The 17,395-nt window shown below is 34.1% G+C and overlaps 3 protein-coding genes across 3 annotated transcripts in view; 2 read left to right on the top strand and 1 right to left on the bottom strand.

Moving 5' to 3' along the window:
- Window positions 1-17,395, bottom strand: part of LOC129810437 (chromatin-remodeling ATPase INO80) — a 144,700-nt gene that overhangs the window by 91,806 nt on the left and 35,499 nt on the right. The window contains exon 5 of the mRNA XM_055860925.1: window positions 3,352-3,510. Coding sequence (XP_055716900.1) covers window positions 3,352-3,510 — 159 coding nt within the window. The remainder of the gene's footprint in view (window positions 1-3,351; window positions 3,511-17,395) is intronic.
- Window positions 11,881-13,547, top strand: LOC129810449 (putative serine protease K12H4.7). The gene is made up of 3 exons (XM_055860969.1): window positions 11,881-12,703; window positions 12,777-13,091; window positions 13,164-13,547. Exons 1-3 carry the CDS (start codon window positions 11,913-11,915, stop codon window positions 13,462-13,464), a joined length of 1,407 nt encoding a protein of 468 aa, XP_055716944.1. The 5' UTR covers window positions 11,881-11,912; the 3' UTR covers window positions 13,465-13,547.
- On the top strand, window positions 14,044-15,597 carry LOC129810444 (putative serine protease K12H4.7). Its single transcript, XM_055860938.1, has one exon. The coding sequence runs from the start codon at window positions 14,067-14,069 to the stop codon at window positions 15,495-15,497; it is 1,431 nt and encodes a 476-aa protein (XP_055716913.1). The 5' UTR covers window positions 14,044-14,066; the 3' UTR covers window positions 15,498-15,597.

Here is a 17,395-nt window from a genome sequence, read left to right on the forward strand (position 1 = left end):
CACACCACCCCAAAAAATTTCATGAAGAACAATAGTGCCTTTTCATGCGATTTTTTCCTTCTAACAGATCTTCTTTAGCTTAAGAGACCACTAATTCTGTCTCTTCCGAAGACAAGTGAGAAAGAAAAGATTTTGTAATAAGATAGCGTAACATTGAAATTTTTCATGAAATTAGGAGGAACGGCGCTCAAGAGAAGTAGGAGAAAAAATTAATTACCACTTGAACAGAATTTAATATTTTGCCCTCCCACCATGAGATCCAGAGAATGTTGTGAAAGAAATATAAATGATTGCACGATGCGGAATCAAAATTGAAGGCTTTTTATATTAATTTCTGTCATATTTTTTTCACTGTGTCATCATTGTAGACACGTGCCTTTGACCGCAAGATCGGAAACTAAGAAAGGTGCGCTATTGTCACACTTTGTCAGCTGTTCTAGCTCCCTTTTTCTCCAAAGCCTTAGAGATCCCGCCAAATGCATTATCAAATCACGTACAAACCACAAAGTGAATAGATCACAATAGGATCTCAATCTTTGCGGCTTCCTTTGAATTCTGAAGCTTGGGAAAAAAAGGGAGGGCGAAGGAAGAATTCGCCGAATGCTCGAAATTGTTTAATCTCAAAAATTACTCCAAAAATCGTTAATGTAAAATACTAACATCAGCATATGAAAAAATAAGAAAAGGACAATAGGAAGGCTTTTGTTAAATTTTTTTTGTATTACCTATTAAACAACTTCTAAATTTTAAGAAAAAGCTAATTGTAAAAAGCTAGAATCGTTCAAATGGTTAGTTAAGTTCGGTTTCACTTTAATTGAAAAAACTCTTTAGTTCCTTGGGAGGCCCAAACCCATATCCATGAGATCTTTACTCTTATAAAAATTATGAAAACCTACTAATAAAATCTTCTAATCAACTCCTATAAATTATTGATTTAAAAATTTAAATTTAAATTAAAGATTTAAAATTGCCTTCTGCTCAAAAATAACACTTAAGAAATCTTTAAAACTTTCATTTTAAAGGATAACTTAACATTACCTTGTTTAAATAACTAATTAGAAATTTTTTAATTATATTCTCTTTAAAAATCTTGAAATTACACTTTAGAATCTGTATTTCAAAAATAATAATAAGAAACATCTCCTTTTTCGAAAATTAAAAAAATGGGTTTACAATTTTAAGAATTTTTAATGCTCGTCATATTCAATTTATTTAGATTATTAAATATTTAAGTTATTTTCAATGCTGTAAAAGGTTCACTAAGCATTTATGTCTTAAAATTGTATTTCAAAAATCTTTTTTAATACCTTCCTGAATCTTTAGAAATATTCAGAATACTATCCATAATTCTTCATTTTCGGAATTTTCACTGATCTTCTCTGGAAGTGATTTCCAAAAAAACATAAAGAAAAATAATACATTACATTTTTTAAATCTTCCGATATAGTCTTTTCTTAAAATAAACTATACCAAATATTCTAATTGTCTTCAATCCAAAATAAATATAAGAATATTATTTTCTCAATGATTTTATTTTGAAAGCCGTTAGTCTTTCGGATTTTTTTGGACTTTGAATACCAAAAAGAAAATATTAACATTCTAAAAAAAAAAGCAATTTTCCGAATTACTTAGAACCAAAGAAAAACCATCTCTTGTGGATGATTCCGAACTATAAATATGTTCAAATCCAACTTTCGACCTTGATTATTTCCTAACCTATAAGATATTTTTGGTCTAAAAAACGTGACATTAGCTTACTCCTGCGGTCCCAAGAGTTAAATTATCTTCTAAAAACTAATAATTTTAGAAATACACCAAACATCTTCCAATAATCCTCAATTTTAGTTTTCTTCATTTATCTTTTCTGCTTTATAATTTTAGAAATCTTCAAAAATGCCCATTGATTTATATTTCAAAGTTCTCCTGTGTACTTTCCTTAATTTTAAGTACTTTATTCAGCTACTAAATGATCTTGCATCCAGATGAAAATTTTAAAAATCTTTTTAATAATTAATCTTCTTTTTTATATTTTTTCAATAGCTTAAATTACAGAACCTAAAATTATTAAAATTGCTAATTTTATTTTCACGAAATTTTAAAATTAAAATAAGATCACCAAACGCTTTAAAATCATTGAATAGGTGTGATAAAGAAATATCTCGATAAAATTGTTTAATTTTCGAAACTATTTCTTGGATTGCTTTTAAAATCACAAAGAATTTTCCAAATATTTACAATGAACTTTGGAAAACTCCCAAATATATCCCTTGATCTTTCTTTTTTTTTAAACTTAAGGAATCTTCAAAAGTCGTCAAGAAATATTGGTACTTTTAAACAAATTGTTTGACCGAGTCTTTAAGAATCTTTTCTCTACTAAACCTTCAGGAATACTAGAAAAGTGTTATTTTTTATAGGGTCAAAGGAAAACATCTTCAACAATGAACCCCTGTTGACACTTATTAAAATAATAAAATTTATATAATGTGTCTAATAAAATGTAAGTAACATGACGTTTTTTTTTGTAATAACCTTTTTCTATAAAGAGATGGTCAAATTTCATATCCTAAATGGTATAAAGCAGGGTGTCAATAAGTCCTGATACGAATTCTTAAAGTGTCAAGAAGCGTTCCTTTCACTCTATTAGTTTTTAAGAAATGTGCATTACTGGTTTTTAAAATTTTGCCTCAAGTTTAAACTCGTAAAATCTTCGTTAAATTGGTCAATCTCTAGTCTTACTTAATTCTTTCGAATTTTGAAATATACTCTTAATTTTCATTTTTAATTAAAAATATCTTTAGGAATCCTCGTATATCTTTATTCCGTGTAAACTATTTTTTAAGGTTTCGGAACGTCATTATATTTCAAGAAACATACAAACATCAAACTGAATAACAAAATCGCTTTTGTTTTGCAAATAAATGAACGAGTTTGAGCAATAAACCAGTGATTTTGCGCCTATTTAATAACGGTTATTTGTTTAATAAATTCTTCCCACAAACATAGTTCTTTTGCCGCAAAAGACCACCCAAAGAACCACCCTGAGTATCTTATGCACGATTCAATTTACTTTTGATAGAATGTTGCACTTTCAGTGATGGTCTGAATTGCTGTAATTAAACTCCCCGGAGTGGATCTAATAGTGACCACATTAGCGCAAATATTGAGGGTCTTCTTTTTTGTCCACAATGCCAACTCCTCAAGAATAAATGTTGCAAAAAAAACCGCAAAAATTCAATTAAATTCTAACACCTGCCCCTCTTGCATGATGAATCCATCTAAAAATTGTTTATACTACAAACTTAATGTGTGCTGGAGGAATGGTACTAAAAAAAAAACATCTAAGTCACTTACCTCACTCTTTTCGCGAGCCCTCTGCAAAATTCTCTCCTCGATGGTTCCCTTGCAGATGAGCCGATACACCGTGACTTGTTTGGTCTGACCCAAACGATGGGCACGATCCATTGCTTGCTGATCTACCGTGGGATTCCAGTCAGAGTCATAAAAGATCACCTGCAAGAAAAGAATTAGCAACTCCCCTTCATTTTCTGTCCATTTTCACTCATTTTTCCCTCCAAAATTATCTCAAATAAACTTCTGAAACCCTATCAAAATGAAACACTATATTGAGCTATTTTTAAAAATAATAACATCTCCTGAAAAATTAAAAATCTACACTGGGATTGGCTTAATTTCAGAGACAATCCCCAATTCGAGGGTGAAATATTTGCATAATCCAAAATTCAATTGGACTGATTAATTGAATTGAACATAGCATTTTGCATTCAGACATGAGCAAATAGCACCCTTAAATCGGGCACCAAATATTTGAATTAATTCAAACCTGAAAATTGCCCCAGGAAAATTATGCACTCAATTTAATTTAATCAAATGCACCAATTGTGTCTGCACAAATATTTATTTAAATTCCTCTCCAAAGTACTTCCGACTTTTTTTCATGCTACTTTCAACGGATTAAATGGCTTTATTTCGAGGGATCTGAGAGACACGAAGACATTGAACAACCCCAATTGAAAGATAAACTTCAACATTAATCACTCTTCCGAAGGCATATCGCATTGCAATTTAATCGAATGTCTCAATCAAATCAAATAAATGAATGAATTTAGATCGATAGCTATTGGTGATTCCGTCTAATTCATGAACAAATCCACGATAAAAAAGGAATTGAGGAGGAGGTTTTATAGAGTTTGATGCTGTGGAAAAAATAGTTAAACAATGGAAGAAAAGCTATGAAAAAGAAATCAATTCAATAGAATGTCATTCTAGACGAAAGGACGCGCTGCATTTGATGCCGGATACACTCAAAGGGTTTTTTTTCTGAACTTGAAATCAAGATATTTTGGAGTTATACTTCAGAGTTCAGTGTAGTTGATAGAAGAAACACAAATAAATTATGTTATTTTCTGCTTTCTAAATGCTTTTTTGATCGATTTTTATATACAGTGGGTGTCAATAGTTTGTTGCCTAATGCATGTCTGAGAAATCAAGTGAAAAAAATTATAGAAAAAATTACTTTTACAAATTTTGCTTTTTGCAGATGAGTTCCCTATAATCCGTAGATATTATTTATATTTTTCAAAAAGAATAATTAATTTTATTTCATATCAAAAGTAATTGTTTTCCAAAAGTTGGTCGTTTTTGAAAAATCAAAAGTTTGTTGCTTCATTTAAAAAACTAATTTGAAATGATCAAAAAATGCAACCAACTTAATGTAAACCGGTTACATTTTGGGTTTATGCCATTTGAGAGGCAAATGGTGGGTTTGTACATTTTTAAAGCTGTCAATGGTAAATATATGTATATAAAAGTGATTATAGAAAACAAGAAATAACCTGTTTTTTGATAATTTATAATTTAGGTTAAAAATGGCAAATTACAAAAAGTTAAAAATTGGGAAATCATCCAGAGATACTGCCGGAATGAATCTGCGTCGTTAATTGCCAAATTTTATAGAAAATTACGAAAGGTTAGACATAAAATATTCAAATATTATATTAATGAGGTACGAGTACATCTGAAAAACGTTACTGGCAGACCTAGGGTATCGACTCAGAGGGGTGATAACAGCATTGTAAGTATATCTGATAGTGACCCAATGATGTCTGCTTCATAAATTAAAAGATAGTTGGTTACTGGAGGAACACAGGTCCCTACAGTTACAAAAACCAGCACATTTTGAAAGAAAATGTTAAGAATGTTTGGGTGGCTCTCAATATTCCATTGGTTAGCTAGTTTAATCTGGATAAAATATTGTAGTTTTACTTGTTTAACATGTCTCAAGTAAATTTACAACTTTTTATTCAGATTGGTCTTGCTTACCAATGGAATATTGAGAGCCACCCAAACATTCTTACCATTTTCTTTCAATATGAGCTCGTTTTTGTAACTGTAGGGACCTGTGTTCCTTCAGTAACCAACTATCTTTTAATTTATGAAGCAGACATCATTGGGTCACTATCAGATATACTTACAATGCTGTTATCACCCCTCTGAGTCGATACCCTAGGTCTGCCAGTAATGTTTTTCAGATGTACTCGTACCTCATTAATATAATATTTGAATATTTTATGTCTAACCTTTCGTAATTTTCTATAAAATTTGGCAATTAATGACGCAGATTCATTCCGGCAGTATCTCTGGATGATTTCCCACCTTTTAACTCCGTCTAACATGCCATTTTAACCTAATTTATGAATTATCAAAAAACAGATTATTTCTTGTTATTTATTATCACTTTTAAACACATGTATTTATCATATACAACTTTAGAAATGTCCAAACACACCATTGGCCTCTCAAATGACATAAACTCAATATATGGTCGGTTTATTTTAAGTTAGTTGCATGTTTTTGACCCTTTTGATTAACTTTTCAAATGAGGCAACAAACTTTTGATTTTTCAAAAATGAACAACTTTTGTAAAACAATAATTTTTTATATGAAATAAAATGCAATAATTTTTTCGAAATATATAAATAAGATCTACGGATAACAGGCTACTAATTTGCAAAAAGAAAAATTTTAAAAAGTAATTTTTTCTATCATTTTTTGCACCTGGTTTCCCGAACATAAATTAGGCAACAAACTTTTGACACCCACTGTATCTACAATGCGATGGATTGCTGCTAAGGAAACTTCTAATTGCAACCTTAGTTACTTTATTAAAAACTTAACCTCAATTTACGAGACAGAATCACAACAATGACCCCCACAGTGGAGCAGGAAAGGTTTTCAAAAGGAACGTATTCGAAAAAGAAAGAAACCATAGGAGCCGTTTTCGAAACAAAACATGGTTTTGAGAAGGAAGGATCGGGTGGGGGTGGTAAATAAAAAATACCGTCCTATATAATGTTAACTTATACGGGGGGGGGGGTCGTCGAAAACCGGAAGACGATATCTCTTACCGTTTAGCCTCTAGCCGTATCACAAGCTTTCGAACAAATAAAAAATATTTTTGAAAAATAACAGACAGACTAATGACCAATCAAGTCCAATGCAGTCGGGTTGGAAATTTCAAGATCTTTGAAAAAATCCAAATTTAAACAAATCAATTGAAAAATAGGCTCTCCAAAGTAGTTAAACTCTGATCTTCGAAAATTCGATATCAAACATAGGTATCCAAGGACGAAATATTCGCCTTGATTACCTCTAAAACATATTGGAAAATGAAAGAAATCGTAGGAGCCGTTTTCGAAATAAACCAAAAAACATGGTATTAAGAATGGGGTGGGGGGAAAAGAAAAACTGTTCAAGATAGTGTTGACTTGTGGAGGAGGGGCGTCGAAGACCGGAATTCGATATCTCTTACCATTTGGCCTCTAACCGTGTCAAAAGTTGAAAAAAAAAAATGAATTATATAACTGCCCTCTCTTTGAGTTCGTTATTTCCAAGTTCTGACTTACTAAAAGTAATTTTAAAGTTTGACATTAAGCCTGGAATTTTACAAACTTTTTTGGCAATGTTTAAAATTTTTAGGGTTGACTCTATCGAGGTCGTACTGTATTTATTATTGATTTAGAAAGCAGTTCTAATACTCAACAATTTTTTGGAAATTTTGACAGAGCTTTTAAATGCTTCAAATGGAAGCTGTTAAAAAAAGTAAGAGAGGATTAAATGGATGAATGGCAAACACAGTAGTTCTCTGTATAACCCGAAATCGCCTTGATTTTCCGAAGACTTTTTTTCACAACTCTTCCGAAACATTACAAGAAACCAACAGGATATGTCGGATAGTTCCTTTGGCCCATTGCACAATACCCATATCGTTTGGGAAGAAAGACACATTTCCGGTGGCTTTTTGTGTTCCTCTGCTCTGTGGTTCAACTATCCTCATTACATATCCGTGGCACATTCTGTGGTTTATGATTGTTTTACTTGCCACACAATATAAAAGTCCCGCGAATCAGGGACGAAGGTGAAGGTGGTCTCGGTATTGTTGTCATTTGAGGCGCAAAAGGATCCAATTTTTTTCGATAAAAAAAACTCAGTTTAGAATAAAATCACCACGAAAAAATGTTAAACATTCCACATCTGCCTTTACTTGGGCATTTTTTTTCCTCAATTGCTCTCACAGTTAAAATTCAAATGCATTTTTCCGTATTTTCTTTTCTTACGCAATATGGTCAGAAGAAGGTTCAATTTCCTCTCTAGAACTGCATAATAAAATCATTAATGTTCATTAGGAGAAAATTCAGTAGCTCTTCATTGAACTGAAAAAAAGCGGATGCCTTTTGATGTCCACAAGAGCCCAAAGGAGAGTTCCTTAACAAAAATCAACCCCCTTCTCAAACAAAAGAATGAAACTCCAAAACTAGACGATTTAGACTTATCTAAACGACGCGTTAAAAATTCTATAAAAATAACACGAAAGAAATATTTTTATAGCTTCTGAAATACTCCATGCAGGAACAAAAAAAAAGAAATGCCCCAACGAACTGGAAGAAAAATCCTCCAAAAATATTTTGTGCCTTGACATGAAATTCCAGCATGAGTTGAATTATTTTCTGGTGGACTTCAAAGATGTATAAGATTCCATTGTCATTAAGTCCCATGAAGAAAAAAAAGAAAAAAAAAGAAGAGAAGAAACTTGAAAGGAGTCTGGAAATGTTTCAAGAAATTCTGCGGACATGCAAATTCAATAGACAAAGAATTTTCAATACAACTCCCAGAAATATTTTCTTCTTGGTGAAGAAGGACAAAACACCTTCTCCATAGCCTTACCAATGAGATTAATTTCATGATATAAATTCTTCCCCTCTTTTAGCTCGCAAAATATTTTGCCCATATTGCAGGAGGATTTGTGTATGAATTTATTGATATCGAAAAGGTAAATTACGTTGTCTGGAGGGCTCTTCTGCACGTGAAGTTGTCGTGAATGTTATATTTTGAGGCTAAAAACAAATAACGCAAAAAATACCTTCACTATTTCCATCGAATAATCCCACAAAAAGTTAGAAATTGCTCCACATATAATACTCCAGAATGAATAAAATGTCATGTCTGTGCAATGAACTGAAATCGATTAAACTTTCAGTCCATTGACAAATCCAAGAATAGAAATCCAGGAATACTTTACCCCAATATTGGACGGATTCACCTCAATTTTATCATATATCACTGCATAAGATACAGTATGCTCCTAAATTATTGGGGTTAATATATTTTAAAAATTAATTGCCAAAATCAAATGATTACTTTTATTCAATCCAAATCATAATGGTATCCATATAGAAATTTCTGCATGCTTGATCTTGATTTCTACGTTCCACAAAGAAATTGCTCTTATTATTCAAATTTGAGGTTATGTATATCTTAACCGGGTCCCGGTCAAAATCCCGAAAGCCAAAATCCCGAAAGCCAAAATCTCGAATGGGCCAAAATCCCGAAAGCCAAAATCCCGAATTATTAAATTTGTCATAGCTACTCCCATAATTGCACTCGCGTGCTGCTGGAGGCAAAGGGAAATCTTCAATGTCTTGGCAAATTATTCTAAACATTTTCCTCCATGTAATTTCATCCCTTTCAGGATTTTGAAAATTCGGGATTTTGGCTTTTGGGATTTTGGCTTTCGGTATTTTGGCTTTCGGGATTTTGGCTGCCACCGATCTTAACCAAATTTTTTGAAATTAAATTCCGAAATTTCTTTACATTATTGATTTTACAATTTAAATAAATGATTATAAAATTTATTTTGAAGGCAGAACCGACACTGCTCGACAAAATAGCACAGTAGAGTCTCGCTATAGTCCATATTTGGTTCCAGATTTGACACTTGGATCACACTATAGTCCATGCCATTTTTTAAAATTATCAACGACTTTTAGTATTAAAATTGCTCGACGGCTTCCACTTTCTTTGCGATTGTGGTACTTGTCCTCACTCTCTTCATTATGGATCACAATTATCACAACTACTCAATAAAGTTTGCGAAAAATATTAAAATAATTATGACAATATTTCATGTTTCGTACTAAAAAACATAACCTAACTTAAAATAAGTGTTTTAAAATCAACGGTCGATAAATTGTAGACTATAGAGCGATGGCCTATAGCGGGACTCTACTGTATTGATATTTAGGTTAAACTTAATACAGTAGACTCTCGCTCTTGGCCATTTTCACGCTTGATTTTGAAGCAAATTTACTCAAATTCGCTGTAGTTTCTCTTATTTTATCGTGATTCTTTATAATTGAGCGCTTTTTGTGGAATTTACAATGACTTTGACGCTCAAATCTCTCGATAATTTGGATGACATTTTGCCCCATATGCCCGATTGAGAGAGAGTCTACTGTATGTCATTAATGACAGCTGAACACTGTCATCTGTCATTTCGCAATTCGAGCTTCAACTTTATGAACATCTTTTTTTCCTTTTCTTTATATTTTCTCTGTTTGCATCTTATTGTTTTTCTTGTTCTTTTTGTGTTCAAAGCAATAAAATGGATAACCCTACTTTTATTACACAAGAATATTACTGGTCTAACTCCACAGAGAGAACAGTATATTATAAATCCCTCGATTTTGAATTATACATTTATATTTCAACTCTTTACTCTCCAAGGGTTCGTATTTTGGTAGAATTCTGAAAATCTGAAGTTTCGACTTTTTTGGCGCTACGCTGTTTATCTGTGTTTATCCGTCTGTCCGTCTGTCTGTCCAAATTTCGCCAACTCTAGAGACCAAACGGTTGGAGATAGAGGCTTGAGACCTTCGAGGGATCCCCTCATAAATGAACCCAAGGATCGTTAACATACTCCTCATTTCTTCCCACTACACCCCTTCCTATCCAAAACCATGTTTTGAAATTAGTCAAAAATGCGTCTTGAGCTTTTTTCATTTTTAGATATTATCCAGGCTGAAATTTCTGTTCTTACACGAAGATTCCTTTGAATCATTCCTAATAAGGTTTTTTCAAGGTTAAATGTTAAAAACGCACTATAGAGCGTATTTCTCATCCGAATGGTATAATGTTTGAACTCGTTAGAAAGGTCTTGGAATTTCCGATAAAAATCAACTGGTTTTGGTTCTGAATCGATAAGCAATTTTCGACAATTAGTAAATGACGCGAAAGGGCTTTTGAGGTATAGCATCTAAGTCACGAGTTCGAGCACTTCGTAAAGCCTCCCTTTTTTATTTTTAATATGATTAACATAAGGATTAAAAATCTTTGAGTCTTAACCCGTAAATAGGATGAATTTAAAGAATGAAGTTCTGTAAATTATATTGAATAATTTTTATATAATGTGGGGTTATGTTGTGCCAACCTTAATGTAAAAAAGCCAATCTTTTGAATATATTTAGGAAAGTTAATTTTTGAATCGAAGATTCAGCATAATCCTTTCATTTGACGTACTTAGAAATCAGATTAAATAAATTTGAATGCATCATCTAAATTTATTTTATAAGAAATTTGGCTTTAGTATAAATATCATTCAGTAACAACAAAAGCAGTTTAGTCAGTTTATTCTCAATTGCAATGACCTATAAACTAAAAAACTTGAATACTTTATCCATATATAGTAAATTTTATGAGGTGAAAATGTAAGCAGATGTGTTTATAATCAATATTTAAAGATTAGTAATAAAATTACGAATAACTTTAACCTCCCACACTTATAGGTTGGATGCTACCTAAACTATCACTTTGCAATAAACATTTGCCTAGATTATATTAAATAATATTCAGCTTCATAGAAGCTATTTTCAACGACACCCTGTAAACATGTTTCTCAAATGAGGTAAAAATCATTGACTCTCATGTAAATTCCCCATTTATCACGGAATGATGCTTCAACTTTATTTGTTTTCAATATGAAAGAAGTGATTTGTATTCAAGCGATTGCCCCCTTGCAATGGCTGCACTTAATTACAATGGTTATTTTAGTGAAATCAATGGGGTACTAATTAAATCCTCATGGCACGTTCTACCAAAGTCTCCACCACGCGTCCAGACGTCTGTCACGAGTCGTGTGGTCACGAGAATGTCTCAATTGAAGAGTCCACTCATTAGCCCATCACATTCCAATCTATCAGCCCAACAGTATCGCGACAATGCGGTAGGTCAGGTTCATGAATGGACTATCTTCTCTCATATGACGAGGCGTCATATGAAAAAGATCAACACCTCAACATAAGACTTAAATTTCACAAACTTTCCGGCCATGTGACAAAAAGTACCGCACATGATACAAAATTTAGATTAATAAAAGATTGACAAATTTATTGCCTGATAAGCTATTACAAAATTCTACTAGTATAAAAAAGTAATCACTACCCCATTGAATGATAAAGATTTTGCTATAAAGGTGGCTAATAGGTACTCAATGGATCAGTAATCATCTTAGCTTCCTACTACGAACAATACGTATTTACAATTCAAAACAATTTACTAAAATGTTGACAAAGTTGGTGCAAATATCCCTCTTACTTGGGGTCTTGATAGCCATGGCCTCTGGTGAAATTGAAAGAAGAAACATTACCCAATGGCAGGATCACTTTGACTACAACAACACAGAAACGTGGGAGAATACCTACTACATTGATGACTCGTTCTATGAACCTGGAGGACCTATTTTCCTCTTCATGGGAGGAATGGACTTCTACACGACTATTGGTCGCCTCAATTCTAGCCATTTTAGAGACATCGCTGAAGAAGTTGGAGCTGTTCTCGTAGGAACCGAACACAGGTACTACGGAGAAAGTAGACCTACACCAGATTTAACAAAAGAGAACCTCGTCTACCTTACATCAGCACAAGCTTTAGCAGACGCTGCTGAATTAGTCCGTTACCTCAAGGCTTCCTCACCAGATCTTCATGATGCTCAAGTTATTGCAGCTGGAATTGGTCATGGTGGAGCATTAGCGTCATGGATGAGATTAAAATATCCTGAACTGATAGATGGAGCCTGGGCTTCAAGTGCTAAAGTGAATGCTATTGTCAATTTCCATGAATTCCTACCAAATGCAGCAGAAACAATCAGGATCTACGGTGGTCTAATCTGTTACACCCGAATGGCTAACGCTTTCGTTATGCTTGAGGAACTTTTTGCCGAAGGAAACTACACAAAATTATTCGAAGTGTTCAGAATGTGCCCTACAGAACAGGAATTTGATCCAGAATTAGGAGGAGGACTGTTTTTCGGAACTATTGCAACAGCTATTGGGATGTATATTAGCATGTTACAGTAAGTACAATCAAACATTTTGTAGATGTAATTTTCAGAAATATAACACCTTCTAATTGCCTTTTCATAATAGTTCTAGTGGAATCACAAGCTTCTGTGGTTATTTGGATAGAGGGGAAAATGAACTGTATGGCTTAGCCGATTGGATCTATACAGCTATCTATCAAGAAGCTGGTTGTTTACAAGGAAATGTCGATGAATACCTCTATATATACATGGATCCCGATTGGGACTCCATTGGATCTATAATTGGCGGACGACAGCAAGTCTGGCAAAGTTGCAACGAACAAGGCTGGTTTAGGTCATCTGACGGAGAAGACCATCCATTTGGACATCGTTTTCCGTACCAAATTATGTACGAACAGTGCGGCATGCTACTCAATGGAACGTGAGTTTTATACCAAACATAAAATTATAGCTAGATGTATCATTGGAATTATTGTTTGTTCCCCTATTCCAGTATTACCGAAGAAGATATTCACAGAAATATCAACAATACAAATGCACAATTTGGCGGATTGTCTCCAAACGTGACTAGAGTCTACTACACAAACGGTGAATTGGACGCTGAGAGATCACTTTCTATACTGGAAGACTTAAATGAAGAAACACCAGCTGATATTATTCCTTTCTTTGGCCAAGGAGCTGATTTCATGCCCATGTCACAAACCGTTTATTCAGGGCTGAGAGCTGTGCAGACCCGTGCTAGATCTCTTATCCTTCAATGGTTAGGAATTGATGAAGCCACGCCGTACAATTAGTTTTTTTACTGTGCAATTAGGCTAAATTTGACTCTATCTTCTTGTAAAGATTAATCTTCTCGCAATAAACTCTTTCTAAGAAACTCTGAATCATGAAATTTTGTCACTTCACTCACATGTTTGAAGTTTTTTGCGTTTAATAGCCAAACGTGGCCATTTATCATGGCGAAATGGGCCTTAAATTAAGAACCACTTTAAACTTGTTTGGTAACACACGCACTTAAAAGTCTTATCAAAACACTGACCTATGGTAACAATATTTCTATAAATAAAACGAAATATTTTGGAACAATCACGTGCGAAATTATTTCAAAACAAAACTCTTTATTGATCTCTCAGAATTTACTAATACAAAACCTTGACTTTGAATTCTAAGAAAATCAGTATTCTTGACCAATCAGCAACGGATATTCAAACTTATTGTATTCCACATATTCATCAATGATAATCCCCATGAACGATAACACAGGCTATAAATCTTATATATTTCTCTCAAATTTTTGAGGCCTTTACTGATCGATAATATTTGAAGATAAGGTCAGTATAAAATAGCGAATCAATCAGCCGACATTCGCCAGTAAGAGAAGAATTTTTCTGTGAAGATGAAGACTAGTCAAAGAATTTTGTATTTTCTGTTACTATCGTTGGGAATTTGTGAAGTGCTGTCCAATCCATGGAAAATTTTAGAGGATTTGCATCGGGAACCACCTCCTCCAACTCCCAAAATCGACCCTAGAGTTGTAACCGAAGAATGGATTGAACAAAAATTGGACAATTTCGACGATAACAACAATGCCACGTATCAAATGAGATATTTGGCTAATGCTGAGTTCTACCAACCTGGAGGTCCTATATTCATCTACGTGGGAGGTGAATGGTCAGTTTCACCTGGATGGATCACGGGAGGTCATACATTTGACATGGCTAGAGAATTGAATGGATACCTATTTTATACGGAACACCGATTTTATGGTCAAAGTCGTCCAACACCTGATCTTTCATTTGAAAACCTTCAATATTTGCATGTCAACCAAGCCCTAGCAGACCTCGCCCACTTTATCGAAGTTAAGAAACAAGAGATCCCCGGTGCTTCAAGTTCAGGAGTCATTCTTGTAGGAGCCTCCTACTCAGCGACGATGGTAACTTGGTTCAGACAGTACTATCCTCATTTAATCAATGGAGCGTGGTCTTCCAGTGCACCTCTCCTAGCCAAAGCGGACTTTGTTGAATACTTCGAGACTGTGGGTGAATCAATCAGGATTGTTAGTGGAGATGAATGCTACAACCGTCTGGATGGAGCCTTTAGGGAAGCAGAACGAATGATAGAAGCTGGAGAATTTGCTGCCCTATCTGAATTGTTCAACCTATGTCAACCTCTTACCAACAACCAACTTGATATTTGGAACTTCTTTAGTAGCCTTTCGGGATTGTTAGCCGGCGTAGTTCAGTATCACTGGCCGGGAGATATTGAAGGAACTTGCGAAATCATCATGAGTCAAGATACCGACATTGATGGATTTGCTGAGTATGCTCGGAGGAGAATGGGTGGATGTTGGTCAGCTGAATACGAATATTTCGTTGAATACTACAGTCGAACTCAATGGACCAATAATATCATGCGTCAGTGGCTCTTTCAGACTTGCAATGAATACGGATGGTATCAAACCTCGGGATCTAACAACCAACCATTTGGATCGAGTTTCCCCATTGATTTCTACTACCAATGGTGCACTGACCTCTATGATGAATCCTTCTACAACGACTCAATAAACTACAACATCTACGTCACTAATCTCAATCAAAACGGAATGAACCCAATTATTACCAACGTCTATTCAACTCATGGACAATTGGATCCATGGAGACCAATGGGGGTACAAGAAAACGTCAATTCTTTCGCACCAACAGCCGTCATCCCTATGGCATCACATTGTGCAGATTTGTATTCTATAAGCGATGATGACAGTCCTGAAATGCTGGCCAGCAAGCTAAGAACAACATCCCTTGTAAGGCAATGGTTATTTATATTCTAAGATAACAGACGATCAACGATTCAAAAACGATAAGCTTTTATGTGCAAACTCAGATGATGTTGATTTTGTGTAAATAAATTTTGTTAAGTAATTAACACAATAATGATTTAAGGTTATACAACAACGTGTAGGATCTCTTATATAATTAGAAATAGACATTGGAACTAGTGGGACAACAATTGAAACCACAATAGAAGTCAATAAGACAACAAATAATCCATGTGAGATATTTCCGACAACAATTCCTTTCCCCAGTCATGCCATACTATTAGTTTATTTACTGTGCAATTAGAATAAATTTGTCTCTATTGTTTGGCGTACACTGAAAAACAACGCCAAATATTTTTTTATCTTTTAACCATTAAACCTAACCAGATTAAACTCCTGAAACGAACCACTCTCATAAGAGAAATTTGAGAAATCATTTAGTATGAGGGTGCCGTAGATGCGGTTGACTACACTATGCTGTTCGTAAGCTTTTCTTTAATTTTAGTTTTTAAGGATGATCTACACCGCACACCGATCCTATCTATCATGTCCGATCCGTAAAGACCATCCTTAAGTGCTCGAATAAAGGAAAGCTTACGAACTGCAGTAGGCAAAATCATCTCCAGACTCCAGAGGGCAAAGTCACCTGCACCTACAGTACTTCACAAGCTGGTCAATTGCTGTCATTTTCAAGAGACGCCCAATTAAAATTGTGAGAGCAACAAATACCATAAGAGAGTGCAAAATTTCGATCCTTGAGATCCGAATAGGTTCTCTAACAAAATTTTGTTTTTATATCTACAGGGATATTTGCTATTTTGATTACCTTATTCATGCCTTAGCGCACAACACTGCACTGTCTTATACTTCGACTTCTAAGGTTATTAAGGTTCCTGAGTGCACTGTCCACTTTATGTTGACAAACTTGTCTAATTAATCTACAGATACGTTAAAACTACATTTTTAGTGAAAATTAATCCCCTTTCAATAAACTTATTTCATATTAAGATAATTCAATTTTACAATTTTTGTATTTAATGATCACATTAATTATACCAACATGGTCTTGAAATTGAAAACTAACGCGAACTTCACAAAAAGTTTTCAATTTTTCTCCATTGCAAAAATAGAACCTTGACCTCAGATTCTACGAAGTTTTTAATCAGTCTCAACATAAGAGGTACTTGAAGTACTCAAACTTATTGTATAATTCCTTAATCATGAGTGATATTTTCCCGCAAGCGTAGAGGATTTAAGGCACTTAACACTTATAATAAATCCTCCACACTTCTTTCAAATCCTTGCACCTTTAGTGATCGAGAATGCTCAAAGATAAGGTCAGTATAATATAGAAAGTTAATTGCCTACATTCGTCAGTAAGAGAAGAATTTTTCTGTGAAAATGAAGACTAGTCAAAGAATTTTGTATTTTCTGTTACTATCGTTGGGAATTTGTGAAGTGCTGTCCAATCCATGGAAAATTTTAGAGGATTTGCATCGGGAAGCACCTCCACCAACTCCCAAAATAGACCCTAGGGTCGTAACCGAAGAATGGATTGAACAAAAATTGGACAATTTCGACGATAACAACAATGCCACGTATCAAATGAGATATTTGGCTAATGATAACTTCTATAAACCCGGAGGTCCTATATTCATCTACGTGGGAGGTGAATGGTCAGTTTCACCTGGATGGATCACGGGAGGTCATACATTTGACATGGCTAGAGAATTGAATGGATACCTATTTTATACGGAACACCGATTTTATGGTCAAAGTCGTCCAACACCTGATCTTTCATTTGAAAACCTTCAATATTTGCATGTCAACCAAGCCCTAGCAGACCTCGCCCACTTTATCGAAGTTAAGAAACAAGAGATCCCCGGTGCTTCAAGTTCAGGAGTCATTCT

This window comes from Phlebotomus papatasi, chromosome 1 (assembly GCF_024763615.1).
Source record: "Phlebotomus papatasi isolate M1 chromosome 1, Ppap_2.1, whole genome shotgun sequence".
NCBI lineage: Eukaryota > Metazoa > Arthropoda > Insecta > Diptera > Psychodidae > Phlebotomus > Phlebotomus papatasi.

Bases quoted from the DNA above. Each gene is read 5' to 3' on its own strand.
- LOC129810449 (XM_055860969.1), top strand. From the start codon at position 11,913: ATGTTGACAAAGTTGGTGCAAATATCCCTCTTACTTGGGGTCTTGATA. The intron at 12,704-12,776 runs GTAAGTACAATC...TTTTCATAATAG, and splicing joins ATGTATATTAGCATGTTACA to TTCTAGTGGAATCACAAGCT. The intron at 13,092-13,163 runs GTGAGTTTTATA...CCCCTATTCCAG, and splicing joins GGCATGCTACTCAATGGAAC to TATTACCGAAGAAGATATTC.
- LOC129810444 (XM_055860938.1), top strand. From the start codon at position 14,067: ATGAAGACTAGTCAAAGAATTTTGTATTTTCTGTTACTATCGTTGGGA.